Source organism: Vulpes vulpes, chromosome 7 (genome assembly GCF_048418805.1).
Source record: "Vulpes vulpes isolate BD-2025 chromosome 7, VulVul3, whole genome shotgun sequence".
In the NCBI taxonomy this organism is placed as follows: domain Eukaryota; kingdom Metazoa; phylum Chordata; class Mammalia; order Carnivora; family Canidae; genus Vulpes; species Vulpes vulpes.
Window position 1 is genome coordinate 31,675,759 of NC_132786.1, and position 23,334 is coordinate 31,699,092.

Sequence of the window (23,334 nt, forward strand, 5' to 3'; positions counted from 1 at the left end):
CAGTTTATTGGTCTTCTCCTCTGTGGTCTAGTTTGTCTCCGTATAGGCCAAACATTTTATCACTCTAATCTACCGTGGGTTTCCTCAGCCTACTTATTCCAGACTTTTACACACACACACACACACACACACACACAAATATAACCCTTCTCCACAATTAATCTCTCACTACATGTTTCTCACATAATTTTTTAAAGATATGTCTATGATAGCATAAACCCACCCTTTTTTAAAAAGAGATTTTTATTAATTTATTTGAAAGGGTGGGGGGAGCAGAAGAAGGGGGACAGGAAGACTCCACACTAAGCACAGAGTCTGATGCAGCCGGACCCCAGGACCCTGAGATCATGACCTGAGCCAAATCAAGAGTCGGACACCCCGGTGCCCTGAAACCCACCCCTTTAAAGTACACAATTCAATTTTAGTATATTAAAAGTCGTACAATCATCATCACTAATTCCAGAATATTATCATCACCTCAAAATAAACCCCGTATCCTTTACCATCACCTCAAAGTCCCCAGTTCCTCAGCCCCTGGCAACTACTAATCTTCCTGTCCCTATAGATTTGCCTATTCTGGACATTTCACATAAATGAACTCATACAGTACGTGGTCTTCATGTAGCCTGATGTTTACAAGGTTCATCCATGTCGTAGAATGTATCAGTACTTATTTCCTTTCTATGGCTAAATAATTTCCTCTCAAATGAAATTTATCATATTTTATCTATTCATCAGCTGATGGCCATTTGGGTTATTTCCACTTTTTGGCTATTCTGAATAATGTTGCCATGAACATGCTTGATGTTCTTAAAAACATGCAAGTCTTTATGTAGACATGTTTTCAGTTCTCCTGGGTACATATCTAAAAGCAAACTTGCTGAGTAATATACTAACTCTATACTTAACGTTCTGAGGAACTGCCAAACTATTTTCCAAAGCAATGAACCATTTTATATCCCTACCAGCAATATATGGGCATTTCACTACTACATTTTCAACCCATGATGTTCTAATTACTGAATGGAAAGACAGGTGTGCTCCCCCCAACCACATAATAATTCACTGCTAAAAATACTTAATTAACAAAAAAGAAGTATATTTCCCACAGGAACACAAGGAGTAAAATATTATAAGTCCGACTGTAGAGGTTTCCCCTGCTATCTGAAAATAGAACATTCCTATGAAATCTTCTGTAAAGCCAAAATGGCATAAAGGAAAAAAAAAAAGCAATTACCATTAATTTTTATGAAAAATGTTTCAGCATTCCCAGGCTCCTCAAATAACCTTTCTTAGACTTTTCTGATACCTTAGGACATATCTTGCCAACAAATGCACAAAATAAATGGAGATAAAGCACAGAGGCTCATAGACACAGTTGAGAGTAATGGCAGTGTGATGCTGAGAAGCTGAGTGTAGTTCCCAGGGAAGGAGATTGGCGGTGCCACTCTTACTGCCCAGTTGCGCACTGCCTCTACTACTGCTTGCTGCAAAACAAACACTGAAGCTATTCTCACTTTTCAGCTTCTTTCCTAAAAGCCAAACTCCTCTCCAGATTCCTTGCAGTTAGGAAAAACAGGCACTAATGTAGGTCCTTCCTAAAAAAACAAGTAGCAATAAAGTGAACCTTCAAAAACCCAGGGAGACCTCTACTGCCCAAGTGAGTTAACCTCTCAGGGGCCAACTATTAAATCATAAAACAGAGAGGTTGTAACGGCATTTACGTCGCAACCGTAACGTAACTTAACAATCCAAGTAAAGGTGCTTTCCAACATTGATTACTGGTGAGTTAACCCCGGACAAAGCATTAGGGGCAAAGGGCTAAATGCCCGATCCCTCCTCCTCCTGCAGGGTTCTTTCCCGTCGGGAGGGGTTGCTGAGTGGCAGCGGGGGCTGCAGCCACCTCCCTTCTCGGGAAGTGCCGGCCATACGAGCCACGCAGGATAAATTGTTAGAGCTCCAAAAGCTTTCCAGCCCACCATCAACCCAAGGCGAGAGATTCCGCACCTTGCTACTCGGCTTATCAAGTCAGCGGAGGATCTTTCTTCTTCTTCTTCTTCTTTTTTTTTTTAATGGTAGCAGACACATTTATTATGGTCGAAGAAGAAAAGGAGACGCAGAGAACACAAGCATATCCCTCCAGCCACAAACCCCGTCTGTCTCTCCAACGCACCCCCCATAAGGAAAATAAACATGAAACCCGATCCATTACGAACTCCAGAGGCTTATCAACCCCGGCGGCCCTCACCCTCCAAAGACTCCCCTTATCGAAACCCCCTGGGACAGATGGCCCGAAGCTTACCTGGTGGTTTCCCCCAGCTCGACCGCTCTCTGACCAGGCGCCTGCAGAGGCGTAGTAGCCATCCCCTCCTCCGCCTTCTCCCGGCCAGGTGGTCTCAGCAGGGCCGCCCCCGCGCACCCGCCAGGAAATGGGAGGCTGGGGAGGTTCAGGGCGAGAAGGATACGAGAGCGGAGGCGGGTGCATGGGCACGTCTCCCCCGCCGGGCCCGTAGTAGCGGCCATACGAAGGACCGTCGCTGGGGCCGTAGCCCGAGCGCCTCAAGGCCGACATGGGCTCTAATGCCCCGCAGCGCTTCCCGCCCCCCACGGCCAGCCCATGGCGCAAGCGCCCGCCGACGAGAGGAACTGGAGAGCAGTGAAAGGGGTCGGCCGACAACAGCCAATCCTGGCTCGGGCCCGCCCCTTCGGCGGCGAGTCCCGAGAGTCGTGGGACGGAGGTCCGTGCCTCGGGGGAGGCGGGGGGCGGCTGTCTGAGAAGCTGGAGGATGAGCTGCAGCCCTGCGTTTCCTAAAAGGGAGAATACGTTTCCCTTACCCTCTAGTCAACCTAGCTTCCTCTTCCCCTTTTACCAGGGGCGGGGAATGGGTGTCCCGGGACCGCGCCACAGTCCCGCCTCTTCCGGAGGACGGGCACGTGATACCGGAAGTGGGTGGGAATAACATGGAGGCGTTTCCGGCAGGCCCCGGCTTCTGAAAGCCGGGGCGGACGTGCTGCTCCTGGTCCGGGTTCCTGTCCCGGTCCCGCCGAGGCGGCGACTGCGGTCAGAAAGAAGGAGGTGTTGGACGCACTGGCCCGCCGCCGCTATACTCTGCAGCCTTATCTCAGCTCAAAATGAACTATATGCCCGGTACCGCCAGCCTCATAGAGGACATCGACAGTGAGTAGCTCATCTTCTCTGCGTGAAGTCGGGTGAGATCCTTCCTCCTGGGCGGACACCTCTTCAGGGGGAGCTCGTAGAAGGAGTCTGGGGCGGGGGGAGTGTTTTTAGCACGCTTCTGGCTGTTGGGCGTTGACATCCTCCACGTGAGTGAAGAGCCTCAGGCACTCCATTTGTCCACCTCCTAGCCGCCTGCCTCTCTCCTGCGTCTCGCAGCCTCCACCAGCCCGTGGGCCGGTAAGCCACAAGCTGTAGAATTCACTCCTGCTTTGGAGGGACGCGGCTGCCAAGACCCAGACGCCAGAGTTGCCCCTCCCCACGTCCACTCTTTCCCACCTGCAATATATCGAAGTACCAGCTTGTTACTGGTAGACGAATGAGAGTAGAGAAAGGATTCGTTAAGAAACGAACGTTTTAAAAGATAGCAGCGGTTGGACTTAATTGGCAGTAAACATAGGTTTTATGCTGTGTAGCCATTTGCAATATCCTTTTACCGTCAGGTTCATCAGCACTTTCAGACAAAGGTATTGACTTTTCTGGAAAGGCTGAATCACTTCAAACTTATTTTTCTGTTCGACGGTTTTCTCTTACTTGTACTGAAAAGACCTCCCTTTTCTCCCCATCGTTGTTCTAAGGAAGAGTTCGGTCCTGCGCAAAAGAAAGACTCCTCTCGTTCCTTTTCTAAGCTCTCATCTGTGAATTACTCCTCAAGCAACATTTTCTAATCCTTTAAAATCCTGTGGTCTGTCTCATTAATTTATAATTGCTGCAAAAATGGTTTACACAGTTCCAAACAAGTTACAACAATCACGGTTATTATGTATGCAAATTTAAGAAGTGAGTCCCTGGGGCGCCTGCCTGCCTCTGTCAGTAGAGCAGGTGACTCTTGGTCTCAGAGTTGTGAGGTCAGCCCCACTTTGGGTTACTTAGAGAGTACTTCAAAATACAATTTTTTAAAAAATAATAAAATGTGAGTCTGTGATCATACTCTCTTCGTTGTCTGAAATCATTCTTTAAGTCCAAATTAGTGGGGCTCAATCCGTTAGGTGTTTGCCTTCGGCTCAGGTCATGATCCCAGAGTTCTGGGATCCAGCCCCACATGGGGCTCTCTGCTCAGTGGAGCCTGCTGCTCCTCTCCCTCTGCCTGCTGTTCCCCACTGCTTGTGCTCTCTTTCTCAGTAAAATAAATAAAATCTTTAAAAACAAATCAGTAAATAAATCCAAATTAGTGATTTTGCTATTGAAAGAAAATGTAGTGTGAATTGGACTGTACTTCTGTATAAATAATAATTGCACAAATTCATCTGTAATATGTAATGAAAAATTCAATTTTAGTTGTCTGTGGATGCCCTTTTGCCCCCACCTCTCATTTTATTTTATTTTATAGGATTTTATAAGATTTTATTTATTTATTCATAGAAACACAGAGAGAGAATGAGAGTCAGAGACACAGGCAGAGGGAGAAGCAGGCTCCATGCAGAGAGCCTGACGTGGGACTTGATCCAGGGTCTCCAGGATCACGCCCTGGGCTGCAGGTGGCCCTAAACCGCTGCGCCACCAGGGCTGCCCACCTCTCATTTTATATATCTGAATTATATGAGGCTCCTAATAAATCCTGCTGTTCTACTAAAAATAATTTTTGTTCTCAAACCCTCTAACGCCTTCTTTGTAGACTCCAAGCCCCCTCCTTTACTGAAAAGCTTGAAACCATTCCTTATGTACCCTTCGCTGTCCCCCCAACCACACACAATTTCCTCCTCTCTCCTCAGTCTTTCTGCATATGCATCCATCCTCTCATCTGAGTAGGAGGTATTCCTTTTCAGTCTGTGGTCTTTTATTATTCTTTCTTCCCCTATTTCTTCCATTAATGCCCTTTTTCTCTCGTATCTTCTCTCTCTCCCTGGATCCTTCCATTCATGTATATTCTTATTCTTGTCTGTCCATCTCATACTTTTTTTTCCACTTATGTCTCCTCATCAAACTCCCATCCCTTTTTCATATCTTTACCCCTTAACATTTTTTTAAACATTTTATTTAAAAAAAATTTTTTTTATTCATGAGAGACAGAGAGAGAGGCAGAGACACAGGCAGAGGGAGAAGCAGGCTCCATGCAGGGAGCCTTACATGGGACTCGATCCCGGGACCCCAGGATCACACCCTGGGCCTAAGGCAGGTGCTAAACCGCTGAGCCATCCAGGGATCCCTCTACCCCTTAACATTTTGAATCCTCTCCATTTTGATTCTACTTCCTGACCACCTGCAGTAGACCACCTCCATTATACCTGCAATCTGATTTTCGTTATCATCACACTGAAGCTGCATTCTTAAAAGGCCAAAATCTGATGCATTCTTCTGGGTTCTTCCCTCTCCTCTGTAATATTGTGATACTAATACCACTGGGTTCTTAATTCTGTTTGTTTGTTTGTTTGTTTTCTCCAGCACTGGTACTTGCTAATTTTCTCACCCCTCCAACTCTTAACTGTTCCCCAAAATAGGTGGCCCCTTAGGTTCTATCTTTGGTCTGCCCCTTTTTTTGTTTGTTTGTTTGTTTTTGTTTTTTAAGATTTGTTTACTTATTTTAGGGGGTGGGAAGAGGGAGAGAGAAGCCCAAGCAGACTCCCCTCTGAGCATGAAACTCAGTCCCAGGAACCTGAGATCATGACCTGAGCTGAATTCAAGAGCCAGCTGCTCAACCAACTGAACCACCCAGGTGCCCCATGCTTTTTTCTTTAAATCTCTAGGAGAGCTCCTGGGCTTTTATAATTGTATCACCTCTTTGTAGACCTATCAGAAATTGCTCTAATTCTGACCTCTTTGACATTCTAGTCTTATATTTCCAACTCCCTGTTGACATTTCTGTGTAGATGCCCTGATTAGCACTTTAGAATCACAAATAACAGTCTTTCACTTTAATCTTTTACTGCCAACTTTTGATAAATGATCTGTTCTGTCATGACTCAAAATTCCTACATCTTGTGGCGCCTAGATGGCACAGTCACTTAAGCATCTGACTTGGTTTCAGCTCAGGTCGTGATCTCAGGATCAAGAGGTGGAGCCCCGCCGAGCTTTGGGGTCTCCTTAGAGTTTCTCTCTCCCTCTCCCTCTCCCCCTCCCTCCCACATTTGTGCACTTGAGTGCTCTCTCTTCCTCCCTCCCTCCCTGTCTTTCAAATAAATAAATCTTTTAAAAAATTCCTGCATCTTCTTAACTCATTTCTTCAGCACCCCCACATACAATCATACTCTACCCTTACAAATTCCCATCACTTAAAACTAAACAGTCTTGGGGTGTGTGGGTGGCTCAGTCAGTTAAACCAAGACTCTTGGTTTCGATTCAGGTCATGATCTCAGTGTCCTGGGATCAAGCCTCACATTGGGCTCTGCATTCAGTATGGAGTCTGATCGAGTATTCTCTCTCCCCCTCTGCTCCTTCCCTCTGTGAGCACTTACATGCATGCACTCTCTCTCAAAGATACGTAAATATTTTAAAAAAACAGGGCAGCCCGGGTGGCTCAGCAGTTTAGCACCGCCTTCAGCCCGGGATGTGATCCTGGAGACCTGGGATCGAGTCCCACGTTGGGCTCCTTGCATGGAGCCTGCTTCTCCTTCTGCCTGTGTCTCTGCCTCTCTCTCTCATGAATAAATAAATGAAAAATCTTTAAAAAACAAAACAAAACAGAACTACACAGTCTTAGTTCTGTTGCCTTTTCCTTCTCATTGGCCTTGGTATAGGTTTTTTCTTCATGTCTCACATTCTGCTTTCCCTTTTCTGTCAGTTCATACTTCAATGTTTTCTTGTGAAGTATAATCCAAACTGAACCTGCTTCTGATACTTTTTGGCCTTTATATCCTTTGACTTCCCTTTATATCCCACATTTTTAGCCAAACGTATGGATACATACAGGCCTTTTCCCCCCTGCTTCCTAAATTGCAGATTCCCCTTTCTCTCTCTTTCCCTGTCATTCATCGCAGAGGCCAAAAGTGATCTTTCAAGGCTCAATTCAGATACCTCCTCTAGCTAGCTAGTTTCTCTCAATCTCATATAATTAAGATTTGCTTTCTTATGGAACTTAATTATAACCCAAAGAAGACTACAGATTCCTTCAGGGAAGAATCACTGTCTTATTTCTCTGTTATGCTTCTAGAAAGTACTTTATGCACATCATTAAAGAAAAAAGATGCAGTTAACTGCATCATTAAAGATGATTGATGAATAAATTTGGCCATTCTAGCGACTGGCTCATTGTCATTCCTTAGTGCAGTTCAAAGTCTCTCTTAGAAGTTTTCCCTAGCCACTCTCTTTTCTGTAGCTACTTCCCCTCTCTCTTCATCATACTATCCTGCTATCTTGTGTATTATTCCATTGTATTAATCACAGTGGGTCTTTTTTTTTTTTTACTTGTCTTCCTTCACCAGGAATATATGTTGATAAGGTTGGTGACCTTGAGTCGTCTTCTCTATGGTATATCTAAGCCCCAGACCAGTGGTTGGCTCTCGAAAAATATTATTGAATTTTTGCTCATGCTCATTTTACCTGTCTGAGGCATTGTTTTTATTCAAAACCTTCCCTGATCCCAAAATGTGAAATAGAAGCTCTTCTAAGTTGAGAGGAAAATAATTCTAGTATTAAGACCGTAAAGGTTATCTAGACCTCCTCAATCCTTGGATATAGAAACTGACATGACACTGGGAGGATTTAACTGCCAACATTAACATCTAGAGCTGGGAGGCTGGCTTCCAGTCAACTCACCCAGTCCTTTGCCCACTCTGCCACATGACTCTGATCCTTTTCACCAGGAATCTTGTCATCTAAACCCCAGGACCCCTTGGTCCTTCCACTAATTTCCCAATTAATTCTGCCTTAAATACATTGGGAGAAGTGGTACAGCTTAAACTATTAACTTTTTTTTATTATTAATCCTGTAAACTCGCTGAAGCTAACAGTTCTCATTTTTAAAGATCTTTTTTCCTCTCCCCAGAAAAGCACTTGGTCCTGCTTCGAGATGGAAGGACGCTTATAGGTTTTTTAAGAAGCATTGATCAATTTGGTATGTACTAGTTATAGACTTATACTCTGAATAATAAGAGCTGCTTTTGCATGTCTGTGTTATTAAATGTTGACATTAACTTAATCCTGCAACTTTTTCAAGTGTCTGGCATAATGGAATACTGTTTTTGAGTCATTATGTCCTTTTTTTCTAAATTACAATCAGGTGATTCAAAAGTTAGTATTTATAAGCTTGTATTTCTTTTTTTTTTTTTTTTTTTTTTTTTTTGTTTCAAGCTTGTATTTCTAAAACTGGTTTTCACTAGAACATAGGATTACAATGTTTTGGACTGTTTTTTATTTTCCCCAGTAGAGGGAGCCAAACGATAGAAATAAACTCAGGCCACTGAAAAAGCTGCTCATTTGTACATTGGCTTGGGTGTGACTATTCTTCAGAGTAGTTCCTGCACTGAAGGTAATCCCCCTTGTCCAATGAAAATTGTATAGAAAGCATTTCCTGAACTTTTTGGGGGTCCCAACTTTAAGCTCAAGATTTTACACTTGAGAGATACAGCAGACCCAAAAGAGTCTCAGTTTTTGTTTTGCATCTTGCATTTTTCTAAAGAGATCTATATTTGCTTCTGTTTCAAGGAACTTCTCAGTTCATATCAACATTCGTTGGACATTTCCTAATGGATTTGGGCATAAGAAAAAGCAACATAATTGAAACACTTAGAGGAATTACAGAAGATAGCAGCGATATTTGCTTTTCTTCAAATAAGACAAATAATATCAATTTAAAAATAATAATTATTCTTAACAGACTGGGGTTCTGAATCTTTTGTCAAATTCATCAAAATACCTTGGGGGAAAAGTAACAAATACTGACTTTATTCTCACATTACCAGGTACAGTTATCTCACAAAGTGAAAAGAGGTTTTTGTGTATCATAATCCATGGATACCTGCACTGGGTTAAATGAATCCTAAGTACTGAAACAAAGTTAAATCTTTGGTAAATCATCATATACACAAACCTACACAACAGAGGAAAACTTGTTTTTTGTCTAAAAACGAATTTTGACCTCTCCAGTTGTTTAGGCTTTAGATTCTTCCAAGTATCCCGACTATTTATATTTTCTTATAATCACATTGATAGTCACAATCTCACTGATGTAAAGGAATTTAATTCTTGTAACTGGTCCCCACCATCATTCATGTTAATGCAACATAATACCCAATACTCTCTCAGTTTCCAGCTGTTTAGGAGTCTCCTAAGTGGTGTGTCTTAATGAAACAGAAGAAGACTATTCAAAATTTTAGCTTTTCCCGGAATTAGAAAGTTTGGAGATCATGTTTAGCAAAATCTTTTCTACTCAAAATAACTGATTATTGGAGTAACAGACCTTTACCCAATAATTTAAACTAAATATCTTTATTTCTTCCCTATACACTTATAGCTAATTTAGTGCTACATCAGACTGTGGAGCGTATTCATGTGGGCAAAAAATACGGTGATATTCCTCGAGGGATTTTTGTGGTCAGAGGAGAAAATGTGGTCCTACTAGGAGAAATAGTAAGTGAAAATTGTTAAGCTGCTGTGGGTCTTCATAATTATGCTAGCTAGGTTTCTTTTTCTTTTCAAGAAGGAAAAAGTATATTTTCCACATTGCATCCAGCTTCTAGCAGAAACTAGCACATTAGTTCAGGAGAGCTACAGACATAAAAGGAAAACTAGAGAGAATAATTAACTTTGTTTCAGTGCCACTTGGCATTTTAAAGATTTTGATCCCATTAGCAACAAAGTATTGTTGATTTTACCTGATATAAAAATGCCATACTGTAAAAACATGTTCATTAATATGTTATTTCTGCTATCTCTAACAGCAGAAAATTTAAAAACTTAATACCTAACAAGAGGTGAATAATAAAGTATGATTTATGTGCATTGGAATTTTTTTTTTTTTAAGATTTTATTTATTTACTCATGAGAAAGACAGAGAGAGAGAGAGACACGGAGAGAGAGGCAGAGACAGAGACACAGGCAGAGGGAGAAGCAGGCTCCCTGTAGGGAGCTGGCCAGGAATCATGCCCTGGGCCAAACGCAGACACTCAATTGGAATGTTTTGCAGTCATTTAAACAATTGGTTACAAGTAGATTTTCATGACCTAGAGCTACTGAGCAATGCTTGAGGGAAAGACACATTGCATATACATTGTGATGTTCCTGTCTTTTAAGGGGGGAAAGGGGAAAGAAAGAAGGGGCCTATAGGAAAAGCCTCTCTGTTAACTCCTGAGAATGGAGCTCAGCCTCCTTGGATCATAGCTCACAACCAAAGAGGATACCTCTATACCTATGCCAGGAAGACCAGTTGGCAGGTGAAAAGTTAAGTCTTCTAAAATGTTGTTACTGTAGATCTGTGTGTGTGTATGTGTATGTACACGTACACAACCATACGTATACACATGTCTATATGTAGGCATATATAAATACATACAAAACTTTTAGAAAACTTATATAGCTAATAGATGTACTCAGACTTGGTGGGGTTTTTTGGCTTTTTAAGTTTTTATTTTAATTCCAGTTAACATACAGTAGTTTTTTTATTTTTTTATAAAGATTTTATTTTTAAGTAATTTCTATACCCAATATGGGGCTTGAACTCACAACCCCAAGATCAAGAGGTACATGCTCCTCCAAATGAGTCACCCAGGTGCCCCAGCATACAGTATTATATTAGTTTCAGATGTCCAATACGGTGGTTCTCAGACATTTTTAAAAGAAGATAAAACTTGATTATCATATTTTACATAAAATATTTACTAAAAAAAAAAAATACCAAAAAAAAACAAGAAAAATACCTAGTTTAAAACCTTTGGCTTTGCTTTGATTATTGGGTTTTCCAGGAAAATTAAACTAAAAAACTTTGGCATTTAACATTTTCAGTAGTTTCTCAATACCTAACCACATCTTATATCTGGTTTACAGAAGTCTTTGAAGTGAAGTGGTTTGGTCTGTAGCGATTTTTAACAATAAGCTGTTTGGAAAAGTAAGGAGATAATCTATGCCAGGGTCAGGTTGGCTCAGAGACTTCAAGTTGAAACAGCTAGAGGTGACTAATCAATAGTGTTAATAGCAATATTGTTAAGTCCTGCTATGAAATGTAGAAAATATTTTTTTCTAATTTTGAAAGTGTTTTTGTGATTGATAATTTTGGTTCAGTAGATCATTTTTCACATGTTTCAGCTGTAGGAATTGTCATCTCATTGTAACATGTAGAGGTTGAAATACAGCACCGTGAGGTGTGGGGAGTGGCAGTAGTAAAGGACTACAAAGTAAAGTGCTCTTCTGCCAGTATATAAAGAAGGGCTAATCCATCTCTGGACAGTAGGAGTATGGGTGTTTTTTTTTTTCTTTTGTTTATACTTTTCTCAATTTAATTTTTAAAGAGGAAACATGACTTGCTATCAGGAAAAAAAAAGATTTAAGTTAAAATATTTACACATACTCTGCTTCAGTTTTTTTTAGTTGTAGACACCACAAATGCTTTGTGTGCCAGTTGCATTGGCACAAATGTGCCCCTGTGTAGATGTATATGTATGTGAGGAGAGGGAGGGAACTTGAATTTGTTCGTGAAGATTCGTTGTTTCCTGGGAGTTCTTTTGTGGAGAAAATACTCTTGAATGGTAATGGTTTGGATGCTGCGGAATTTTACAGTGGTACGGCTATAAGCCTTGTGGTTCAGAATGGTTACACAGCTGTAGGAACCAATCAATAGTCAGTGTGAAGAAATTAAGTACCCACCCGAGAGAAACTCATACCCAGAAACCATTTAGAGTCTGTAAACATCTGTTGTTTAGGAAGTCCCTAGATTCTGCCTCAAGGATGATGATGCACACAGCCTTAAGTAATAAAACTGATTGTTGGAAATTGGCATCATCATAACCACATGAACAACTCAATGAATAACATACTGAAAAGTCCAAGAGGCAGTATACCATGCCAAGAACATTGTCTTCCCTTCAGCTGCTACACATGGGTTGTTAGGGCTGGTTATACTTGATAAGATACATTTTTCCCAGGGCAGCTAACATTCGAGCCAAGGCAGGACTTGCTTATATAATTTGTGTGGCTTTCATTCTAATCTCTCTGGTGAAGATCTTCCACCTGTTGTCACTGCCTGTGGGTTCTGAGACCTTGACAACACATGTGGTGTTAGTACCCAGCAGTAGGGTGGAGTGTCCTGAGGGTTTGTGTGTTAATGCCTTCCCAGAATTTTAAGATCGAAAATCATAGAAAAAAGATAAGAAATAAGAATATCCCATATATATAGTCTTTCCATGTTACAGAAACACAGAATAATACCTGTATGTTCATTTTAAGGAGAATAAGTTGAATCTATGTATAGTGAGATGCTTTTATAGCAAGGTTCTGCAGCATAAGATTAGTTACCAAATATTTGTATGGTGTTCAAACATAAAAATATTAAGCATAGGAGCACCTGGGTGGCTTAGTTGGTTGAATATCCAACTCTTGATCTCAGCTCAGGTCTTAATATCAGCCCCATGCTGGGCTCTGTGCCGGATGTGGAGCCTACTTTAAAAAAAAATTAAGTGTCTTATGCCAGAGTAAGTGAAAGAATTACAATTAATTGCTTTGTGGGGTTTCAAGTCAATATATACATGGAAAAATTAGAAAGCTATTCACCAAAATATTGTTTCATACTAGAATTATGGGTAATTTTCTGCTTGTCCGTTTTCTAAATTTTATACAGTACACGTGTTTTTTTTAAATAACAGAAAAAATGACTTTTTTAAAAACAAAAATACTGTAATAAAAACAGTGGAGAAATATATTGGAGTGAAACTACTTTAGTGACCTAACCGGTCTACTAAGGTTTTCTGTAGATTTGTTGCCATAGAGGGGGAAAGAATCTTGCTTTATGATTTAAAGCCTCCTTGTTAATGGAACAGAGGGGCAGTTTATTCTCTTTGGGTGAGGGGTGCTTCTTTGAATCACTGTTCTCTACCTTCTTAGTGAGCCAAAACCCCCAGGAATTAAGCTGACTTTGATCATGTAAAAATACAAAACTTACTTAAAGCCATCTTGCCCTCAGTAACTTCTCTTTTGGATCCTTTGGGGTTGGGGAGACAGCTATTCATGCATATATATGAATATGTAATTTTTTTTAAGAAAAGCAGTCTTTGAGTATTGTAGGACTGCAGGTAACTTAAAGCTCTGTGATACACACTGGTAGCGATCCCTACCACCACATTCATATAAGTATGTATTTTGTAGTAGTGTGGCCATCTATTTCTCTAGGAAGCTTCTCTGTCCCCAGGAAAAGGATATTTCAGCCATGTAACAATTATGATAAATAACCCAAGCCTGACATAGGAATCCATTTGCCTAATGGTCTGTAATGTTTTCTATTCTTGGTTGTCAGTTGAAGTTTTTCAACCCTGCTTATTTTGTAGGACTTGGAAAAGGAGAGTGACACACCCCTCCAGCAAGTGTCTATTGAAGAAATCCTAGAAGAACAAAGGGTAGAACAGCAGACCAAGCTGGAAGCTGAGAAGCTGAAAGTTCAAGCTCTGAAGGATCGGGGTCTCTCCATTCCTCGGGCAGATACCCTTGACGAGTATTAATCATTTGCTCAGAGGCTGTTGCTTTTGGGGAGCAAGGCTGTCACTGAATGAAAGTGACATCCTGATCACCTCACTCATTTGACTAGAGACTGTAGAGTATTGAAAAGTCCTTTTTGAGTTCTTTCACATGAACAACATGAAATCACTTCCCCCCCCTTTTTAATGACAAAAATCATTGTTAAAAAAAAAAACAGAGGCAAGGATCCTTTTTGACACATCATTTTGATCACTGTGGAGCTGGCAACCCTGCTTTATGTTGCCTTTCTTTAGTGTTCACAGGAGACATTCTCCGTTTACTTGTAAATAAAATAATCTGAAAACTCATGTTATTTCCTAAGTTTGAGTTGCCTCCAATAAATAGGTAAAATTAAGTTTCTGCTCTCAAAGGTATAAGCTGTCCACACTGGGATTTCTCCCTTCAGCGACAATTCCAATTTTCTAGTTGCTTATGAAGGAATATTTTCATCCTAAATATCTTGCAGGTCTTCCCCTCTCCCCTTTTCATATTTTTGTCTAATAAGAAAAACACCTTTTCTTGAAGTGTGGAGGAGCTCAAGGGCTTGAGGAGGCTTGAGGAAGGAGCTTTCAGTGAAGTTTTACAGTTAACTAATGGTATCAGAAGCCTCGGTTTTGAGAAACAGCATTACAACCATACTTGCTGTTACTGCTTCACCATTCCCATGAGACCCAGCACTTTACTAAGGTGACTTTTTCTCCAAATCTTCTGTTAATTTGGTTAGATTTTCTGGTTCTTGGGATTGTGTCTTGAGCCTCTTGTGCTGTCATCATAAAGGAGCAGAAACTAAATGGTGTTTCAGGGACTGATAATCTAGGTTATTCTTGGCTGATGACCTGGGGAGATGGTATGATGTTGACTGCCCGGATGTATAATATACCGATTTCAAGAGTGCAGGGTAGTGTTGGGCAGTGTACCAAACGAGGTCAGACACGTCAGACACGTCAGGAGAGACACTGTTCTCTCTCAGTTCCCCTCTCTGACTCTTGGGTTTTGTTTTGTTGTGTTGCGTTGTGTGTGTGTGTTTTTTTTTTTTTTTAAGATTTTATTTAACAGAGGGATCCCTGGGTGGCTCAGCGGTTTGGCGCCTGCATTTGGCCCAGGGCACAATCCTGGAGTCCCAGGATCAAGTCCCGCATCAGGCTCCCGGCATGGAGCCTGCTTCTCCCTCTGCCTGTGTCTCTGCCTCTCTCTCTCTCTCTCTCTCTCTCTCTCCTCTATCATGAACAAATAAATAATTTTTTTTTTTTAAGATTTATTTAAGAGAGGGCATCCTGGGTGGCTCAGCAGTTTAGCGCTGCCTTCAGCCCAGGGTGTGATCCTGGAGACCTGGGATCGAGTCCCACGTCGGGCTCCCTACATGGAGCCTGCTTCTCCCTCTGCCTGTGTCTCTGCCTCTCTCTCTCTCTATGTGTCTCTCATGAATAAATAAGTAAAATCTTTAAAAAAAAAAAAATTTACTTAAGAGAGAGAAAGAAATAACGAATGGCGGGGGAGAGCAGAGGCAGAGAGAGTAAGGAGCCTGATGGGGGGCTTGATCCCAGGACCTGGAGATCATGACCCAAGCCAAAGACAGATATTTAGTGGACTGAGCCACCCAAGCACCTCTCTCAGTTTTTTTAACTGTAGAATTACAGTTAATTCAGTTACAATTAATTCAATTAATTGAATTGAATTCAATTACAGTTAATTCAGAATTACAGTTAATAAAGAATAATTTTCTTTTTATGGCATGTTGACCAAAGACATCCTTTTCCTTTTCATAAGATACTTAAATCCACTTCTTCCACTCCCGTGTCTGAATTACTGATAGTATTAAGTATACTTAATGTTTTGTCAGGTGTTTTTAAAATTACCCCCAAATGCCTATCAACCATTTGACTGCTGAGCTATTCATCATTGGGTTGGTTTTAAAGTAGATAATTTGTGAAGAAACTGTTGCATGTAATGATGCATCTAGTTCTTGCCTCTAATCTTAAAGTTTAATACCCAGAATTTGTTACTAACACACTAGAAAGGGACAAGGCCCAGCACCAAGCTTTGACAAGCATGTGTCACTTTAACTACGAGAAGATACTGAGAGTCCAACAGAAGTACATTTTTTTTTCCCAAGCACCACTGTTTCAGAACCTCTGACACCTTTAAGAAATCTGGATTCACTATAGTTTTCTTATTTTCAACCTCCTTCAAACGATTCCAAAGGCAGTAACAAGAGTTATGGCTTATGAGCAAAAGGGACATTATATCCTCAGTAGAATTTCTTGGCCTTAGCAGGTTTTGATCATTCCTTCCTGACTTTAGTCACACAGGCAGCAGCTAAGAATTATACTGAAAGGATGAAACTGGACTACCTGCTTCCTTCCTCAGTCTCCAGGCTGCTCAGTACAATGGTTGCCCTCTGCTCTGCCTAGCCCATCCTTTTTTGCAGATACTGAAAGCTGGTGCTTTTTCTCCTGGACCATTGCTGGCACACTCTTCTGTTAGATTTCAGACTCCACCTCAGTTCATACTTTAATATCTTTAATAGTTTCTTCAGGGGCACCTGGGTGGTTCAGCTGGTTAAGCATCTGCCTTCAGCTTGGGTGATGATACCCAAGTCCAGGGATTGAGCCCCACATGGGGCTCTCTGCTCAGCAAGGAGTCTACTTTTCCCTCTCCTCTGCAGCTCCCCCTGCTAGTGAGCTCTCTCTTTATCTCTCTTTCTGCCTCTCTGTCAAATAAATAAGTAAAGTCTTAAAAACAAAGTTTCTTCCAATAGGGTTTCCCATGACACTGCTTTTTAGGGAAACCAATAAGGATGATCTACCAAAGCCCCTTTCCTGTCCATCTTTAATCTGATAAAATTGAGTTCAAAAGCATATCTCTCTCTCTCTTAGCTGTTCTTTTTCCCTTTCCTTGGCTCTTGATCTTATGTTACATGCTCTTGTTTAAACCACAGCCTTGAGGCACCTGGGTGGCTCAGTCAGTTGAGCATCTGCCTAGCGTCTTGGGATCCCACATTAGGCTCCCTGCTTAGCGGGGAGTCTGCTTCTCCCTCTGCCCCCCACCCCGCTCCCCTTTCTCTCTCTCCCCCCCAAATAAATAAGTAAATAAGTAAATAAATAAAATCTTTAACAAATTAAATAAAGTCACAATCTTCCCCCAGCTCTGAGAAGCTAACAGCCCCTGGCCCTGGATACTTAGTAGAGCCAAATAGTCTCACACTGTCCAGTGTACAGGGTTTTTCAGGGAAGCCATATCAGGGTGAATCCCAGAGGTATTGCACAGAGTTGAAGGTGGCTGGAAAGTGGTCTCGTTTTGCTCCCAAAAGTAGAGGCTGGCAGGCTCAGGCAGACGCACTGGGCAACCTGTAGTCTCAGAGCCATGCAGGAGATTCATGGCAGCACTGCACAGCTCCAGAGCCAATCCCAGGAATTGTACTGGGCAAGAAAATACTAGAAGGGAGATAGTTAACGAACAGTTCCATACCCCTATTCTCCTCCCAAGCAAGTTATACATACGTACCTATCTGTGGGTTATCTGTCACCTTTCAAAAGGCATGCTACAAGATGAGCTCTATCCCACTTTTCCTGTTAGGAGCCAGGATTCCCTGTGAGGTACAAAGAAGGCATCCTGGTGGTAGATGTTGCAGGCTGATGCTCCAATGCTGAAACAATCCTCCAGCTTTAAGCTAAAACCAACCCTGCTAGTTAATCAAGGAAAGAGTAGCAGGAGAGATGTCTGAGCTGTCACTGTGGGGTTAATGTGAGCTGAGCAGGAAATATCAGCTGTGATAAAAGCTCACATGCACACATGCTCTACCAATGCAGTTGATTCCTAAAGGTGACCCTTGAACAATACAGGGGTTAGGAACACACCCTCCTGTACACAGTCAAAAATCCTCATGTAACTCCTGACTCCCCAAAAACTTAACTACTAAGAGCCTACTGTTGACTGGAGGCCTTATGAATAACAAACACTTGATTAACATTTTTTTAAAGATTTTATTTATTTATGATAGACATAGAGGCAGAGACACAGGCAGAGGGAGAGGCAGGTTCCATGCAGGGAGCCCTACCTGGGACTCCATCCCAGGTCTCCAGGATCACGCCCTGGACTGAAGGTGGCGCTAAACCACTGAGCCACCAGGGCTGTCCAAGATCCTTATGCTGGATGTGGAGACATGCTCTTACTGTGGGGCAGCCTTCATCGCAGACCACAGCCCTTCAGGTGTAAGGAATGGAGATACATGGTGTAAAAAAATGTGTGGAAGAGCATCCCAGAGAAACATGGACTTTGGGAGTAGGGGAGGACTTGTCAAGGTTGTTGGAAGGAAAGAATATACTCTTCAGCTTGTTTTCCTTTCAACAGCAGCCCCCTACTCCCATCTTGCAGATCACCCTCCAGTGCCCCCTGGATCATCCTCCTGCGCCTCCCCTCCCCCCTCCCCCCACCATGGAGAGCAAGAGACTTCATAGCTGCCACTTGGCTGGACCCAGCGGTAGGAAACGGCCTCAGATGCTGCTGCTCTGGGCAGCCAGCTAGCCTGTAGCAAGGACAAAAAGAACAAGGGCTCAGTGTATCTCAAGGTTAAATATCCAGATGGCCTGAGAATTTATCTCTAAGATTTTACTTTCAGTAAAATCCCCTCTTTCAGTGCACAGCTCTGAGTTAATTACATATAGTTAGGTGCCCATGACCCTGCCCCATTGAATTTAACTTCTCCCTCCTTCCCACTCCCTGGCAAACACTGATCTGTTTCCTCTCACTGTAGTGTATGTTGGCAATGAATTAAAAATTTTCTTAAAATAGTGTACAGGTCAAAATGAATTAAAAATTTTCTTAAAATAGTGTACAGATCAAAAGAGGCAAAATCAAAAAAACCTTCTGGGTTAAATTCAGCCCACCTGGGACGTCTGGGTGGCTCAGCGGTTGAGCATCTGCCTTTGGCTCAGGGAGTGATCCTGGGGTCCTGGGATCGAGTCCTGCAATCAGGATCCCTGCATGGAGCCTGTTTCTCCCTCTGCCTATGTTTCTGCCTCTCTCTCTCTGTCTCTGTCTCTCATGAATAAATAAAATCTTAAAAAGAAAACTTCAGCCTACCTGCCTTCAGTTTGCTCTTCTGGTTTAGGCTATTCCAAAAGGTAGAAAGTTTGGTGTTCCCTGCCCAAATCTCTGGGCAAGGAGACCCAAAGCCTGGCTCACCTGCGGGAGATGGAGAGTGAAGGGAGAGCAAGGGACCAAATATAATTTGAATAAGTCATTCATTGCTCCAAGTTTATTGAATGACTACTATATCCCAGGTATGATAGCTTATGAGAGGCGACTCTTGGCCCTGGTTTCCAGAGACAAACACGAGATTTTTTTTAAAGATTCATTTACCTATTTTAGAGAGTGCATGCATGCAAGAGCAGGAGGGGCAGAGGGACAGGGAGAGAAAATCTCAAGCAGACTCCCCACTGAGTATGGAGCCCAACTTGGGGCTCGATCTCAAGACCCTGAGATCATGACCAGAGCCAAAATCAAGAGTTGGGCACTCTATTGACTGCAGCACCGAGGTGCCCCCCAGAAACATGAAATTTTTAAAGGTTAACTTGTGTAACCAAAAGCACAGACTAGACTGCCTGGCTTCTTCATAGCTGTCTGAGTTTGGTCAAGCTACTTAGCACAATGCCTCTAATTCCTCATCTGTAAAATCGGCACAACAATAGCACCAACTCCTTGGTTGGTGGCTATAAAGAAAAAGTGAGCTAATATGCATAAAGAGCTTGGAATCATGCCTGGCCCAGAAGGAGTGTCCAGCTGTCAGCTACTATCATCTGAATCCCTGACATGTGCCAGACTCTTGGCATCGACTTCATTCCCTTGATGAACTGACACTTAACAGTCTCCTTTGTACAAATAAGGATACCTTCTGAAATAATGTTGGCTAACTCGGATTAAAAATTAAGATCCTGGGACACCTGTGTGGCTCAGCGGTTGAGCATCTGCCTTTGGCTCAGGGCGTGATCCTGGAGTCCCAGGATTGAGTCCCATATCGGGTTCCCTGCATGGAGCCTACTTCTCTCTCTGCCTGTGTCTCTGCCTCTCTCTGTGTCTCTCATGAATAAATAAAATAATTTTTTTATTATAAATTTATTTTTTATTGGTGTTCAATTTGCCAACATATAGAACAACACCCAGTGCTCATCCCCTCAAGTGCCCCCCACAGTGCCCGTCACCCAGTCACCCCCACCCCCCGCCCACCTCTCCAATAAATAAAATCTTTAAAAAAAATTAAGATACTAACGACATAAAACGTATTCTAAAGGGAGGTAATCCATAATTACCTCAAGGCCAATGAGTCAAACTTCCCTGACTTTCTGCTGCCGCCTCACAATGGTGCCTTGGGAGGGAAATACCACATTCTTTTGATCCTAAATAAGCATATACCCTATAAGCACCCCAGGACCTGCCCTTACTTCCAGGCTGACCACCATTAAGAGATGGAAGAAAATCAGTATTTATTGAGAATCTACAAGGTACCAGGCTCTATGTTTCCAATCATCCATTAAACATTGATTCAGTATCAATTAACTACCACTGTACTAAGCGCTGGGGATTTGAGAATTTGCAAAGGATCCAAGTTCCAGTGGAGTTTACAGGTCTTTATCGAGCTTACAGACGTGTAAAAGAGGAGGACTTGCCTGTGTGGGGGCAGGGGGTGTATCAAAAATCCCTACCTTCTTCTCAGTTTTGCTGGGAACCTAAAACTGCTCTAAAATAATAGTCTTGGGGCACCTGGTTGGCTCAGTGGTTGAGCGTCTGCCTTTGGCTCAGGACCTGATCCCAGGGTCCTGGGATTGAGTCCTGCAACAGGCTCCCTGCAGGGAACCTGCTTCTCCCTCTGCCTGTGTCTCTCTTTGTGTCTCTCATGAATAAATAAAATATTTAAAATAAAATAAAAGTCTTTTCAGGGGTGCCTGGCCAGCCCCCTTGCTCAATGGGGAGTCTCCTTCTCCCTCTGCCCCTCCCCCTCATTCTCTGTCTCTCTCTAATAAAATAAAATAAAATAAAATAAAATAAAATAAAATAAAATAAAATAATAAAATAAAATAAAACGAGGTGTGTGGGAGGGAGGGGCGGATCGGGCAGTAGTCTTACTGATACTGTGATACACATTTATCAAGGTATACCAAAGGGAAAAGTATTGAATTCTAGTTAAAGAAGCAGAGTGAAGGACTCCTGGGTGGCTCAGCGGTTCAGCGTCTGCCTTGGGCTCGGGTCGTGATCCCCGAGGCCCGGGATCGAGTCCCCCATCCCAGTCCCTGCGAGGAGCCTGCTTCTCCCTCTGCCTATGTCTCTGCCCTCTCTCCGCATCTCTCATGAACACATAAATAAAATCTTTAAAAAGAAGAAACAAAGAAAAAGAAAAGGAAACAGAGAAGCAGAGTGAGGTGGGAGGAAGGGAAGCCTTGAGCGGAGGTGATGCTGTGACGACCTGCACGTGGACGTGGGCACTGGAGAAGGCAGCCAGGGTGTGAGCCACTGGGGGGCCCAGACGTGGGGCTAAGAGGCCTGGACTTCCTCTCGGGGGCTCCTGATGTATCGCCACCTGATCGCAGCCTTACAACCACCCCTTGGGAGGGCCATACAAGGGAAAAGGAAAGGAGAACATACCCCCATTTCACAGATCAGGAATTTCAGAAGGAAGAAGGGAGCGGCTGGCAATCACGAAGCAAGAGGCAGCGGGGGGTCGGGGGGTGGGGGCATAGGCCGGGAGCACCCCAGGTGTGACACCTGCGAGCTCTCTGCTGCCGTCCGTCCGGGCGCCCCCGCCCCGCCTGCCCAGGCCCGGGGAGCCCACCTCCTGCCCTGCCGAGGAATCTTCGGGCGCCCGCCCCGGGACCCCGCGGTCCTGCACCCGCCGCCACTCCTCCCCGCCTGCTTCGGTGCCTCCTTCCCGGGGCTGCTGGCCCGTGCTCTCCCGGGACACCCCGCACCCCACCCCACCTCAAACCCAGCAACTCCTCCCCACACTTCCCACACTCAGCTCGAACGTGCCTTCCTCCCAGGAGCCCTCCTCCTCCCTGCGCGGGGAGACGTTGCATCCTTCGTCCCTCCGGCTCCACGCGGTTGGCTGCCCTCGCACGCAGAGCCGGAGCCGCGGCCGCAGGACACCGCGCGCCCAGCCCCGCCTCGGCCCCGCGGCCCGGGCCTCCCGCCCGCCCCCGCCTCTGGTCGCCTTCCCCGGCCTGCGGCCCGCCGGGTCTCCTCCGGGGCCTGCCCTCCTCGGGAAGCCGAGCCAGATGCAGATGACTCCGGGGCCCCAGCAAATGACAGACGCGCCTCCTGCACTCACTGCTCACAGGGACGGTGAGGGTTAACCGGTCACCGGTCCTGGAAACCTCGAGGAAGGAAGACGAGGGCCCGGCCTTGGGGGAGGTCACCGGCACCCCCCCCCCCCCCCCGCAGTCAGCGGCCGCCTCTGACATCAGCAACGGCTGTGCGCTTTGGCCCTGCGACCTCCCCAGCCCGGCTCCTCCTGGCTCCCGGCCCTCCCCGCCCCCCAGGATGGCAGCAGCCGGGCCTTGAGCATTATCTCCGCGGCTGCCCGGGAGTAACCTGCGGCCGGTTCCGCTCCGCCGCGGCGGAGGCGCATGTGCGGGAGGGCGCACGTGTGCACGCGGGAGGAGAGGCGGGGTGCTGGTCCCGGCCTCCGCAGGGCGCCCTCCGCACCTTCCCCCCAGCCCTGAACGTTGAGTCTCCACCCCCACCACCGCAACCTTCACGCGGGCTGGAGACCAGGAGGCCAAGGCCTCCCCCCTTCCCTGCGACTCTGCAAGGGCTCAAAGCCTGCAGGCATGTTTCCTAAGCCAAAGACATACCTCCACCCCCTCTCGGCCCCGCCTCTGCACCCCCCACCCCCCACCCCGTCACCCAGCAGAGGAGCGAGAGCCTGCTCTGTGCCCTCCCAGCCTGGAGCTGAGTGCGGCCGGGAGCGGGCGGGGTGCAGGTGTTGAGGAGAAGCGGGCAAGGCACCCGCTTCGGGGAGAAACAGTCCAATGGAAGAGACAAGCAAACGCACAAACCATTATACAAGTCGGGCCGACGTGATGCACCCATCTGGTGGTGTGACAAGTGAGGGTGTGAGTCGGAGCAATAAGCCATTCCAGAAGGTTGGGATGGTGGGGGAAGGCTTCCTTCCCAGAGGAAGAGGGCCCGCAGTGGGCCTCGAGACATGAGCTGGAGGGCCTCCAGGCAGCCACTGCTCAGACAGGAGCCCAGGACAAGAGCCTCTGGATTGCTGGACCCTCCTCCCTACTCCTCATGGGGCCTGATGGGCCGACGAGGGTGTGGGACTCACTCTTCTGCATGGGCTCTGGGCACCGGGTCTGCTCTGAGCAGGTCCTGTCCCTTCCATCCTTTCTGCGGTGAGGGAGACAGCAAGAGCCAGTGGGGACCTGTTACTGCTCCCTGCTCTTTAGGCCTGCCCTCCCTACCCCTGGGGCAGCAGTGACAGGACCCAGAACGCTCTCCCAAGGAAG

The 23,334-nt window shown here is 44.6% G+C and overlaps 2 protein-coding genes and 1 long non-coding RNA gene across 5 annotated transcripts in view; 1 reads left to right on the top strand and 2 right to left on the bottom strand.

Annotated features, from left to right (window-relative positions):
- BAG4 (BAG cochaperone 4) overlaps positions 1–2,868 on the bottom strand; it is a 42,821-nt gene extending 39,953 nt beyond the window's left edge. Inside the window, exon 1 of one of the 2 annotated variants that reach the window (XM_025993603.2) lies at positions 2,303–2,868. In XM_025993603.2, the coding sequence (XP_025849388.2) occupies positions 2,303–2,572 (270 nt within the window). In that variant the 5' untranslated portion in view covers positions 2,573–2,868. The remainder of the gene's footprint in view (positions 1–2,302) is intronic. The other variant, XM_025993604.2, reaches the window with a different exon arrangement.
- Positions 2,869–3,044: 176 nt separating this feature from the next.
- On the top strand, positions 3,045–14,136 carry LSM1 (LSM1 homolog, mRNA degradation associated). The gene is made up of 4 exons (XM_025993605.2): positions 3,045–3,178; positions 8,157–8,225; positions 9,624–9,739; positions 13,642–14,136. The coding sequence occupies exons 1-4, from the start codon at positions 3,133–3,135 to the stop codon at positions 13,810–13,812; spliced, it is 402 nt and encodes a 133-aa protein (XP_025849390.1). The 5' UTR covers positions 3,045–3,132; the 3' UTR covers positions 13,813–14,136.
- Positions 14,137–17,791: 3,655 nt separating this feature from the next.
- Positions 17,792–22,142, bottom strand: LOC140599658 (uncharacterized). Of its 2 annotated transcripts, XR_012002557.1 has the most exons (3): positions 21,467–22,142; positions 20,137–20,192; positions 17,792–19,012 (listed from the first exon to the last, which is right to left on the bottom strand). It is a non-coding gene; the product is annotated as an uncharacterized lncRNA (long non-coding RNA). The 2 variants fall into 2 exon arrangements; XR_012002556.1 differs by lacking the exon at positions 21,467–22,142 and having other exon boundaries at positions 20,137–21,460.
- Positions 22,143–23,334: the final 1,192 nt, after the last annotated feature.

Coding starts and splice junctions, on each gene's coding strand:
- LSM1 (XM_025993605.2), top strand. CDS start 3,133: ATGAACTATATGCCCGGTACCGCCAGCCTCATAGAGGACATCGACA. Junction 3,179..8,156: donor CCTCATAGAGGACATCGACA/GTGAGTAGCTCA, acceptor TCCTCTCCCCAG/AAAAGCACTTGGTCCTGCTT. Junction 8,226..9,623: donor AAGAAGCATTGATCAATTTG/GTATGTACTAGT, acceptor ATACACTTATAG/CTAATTTAGTGCTACATCAG.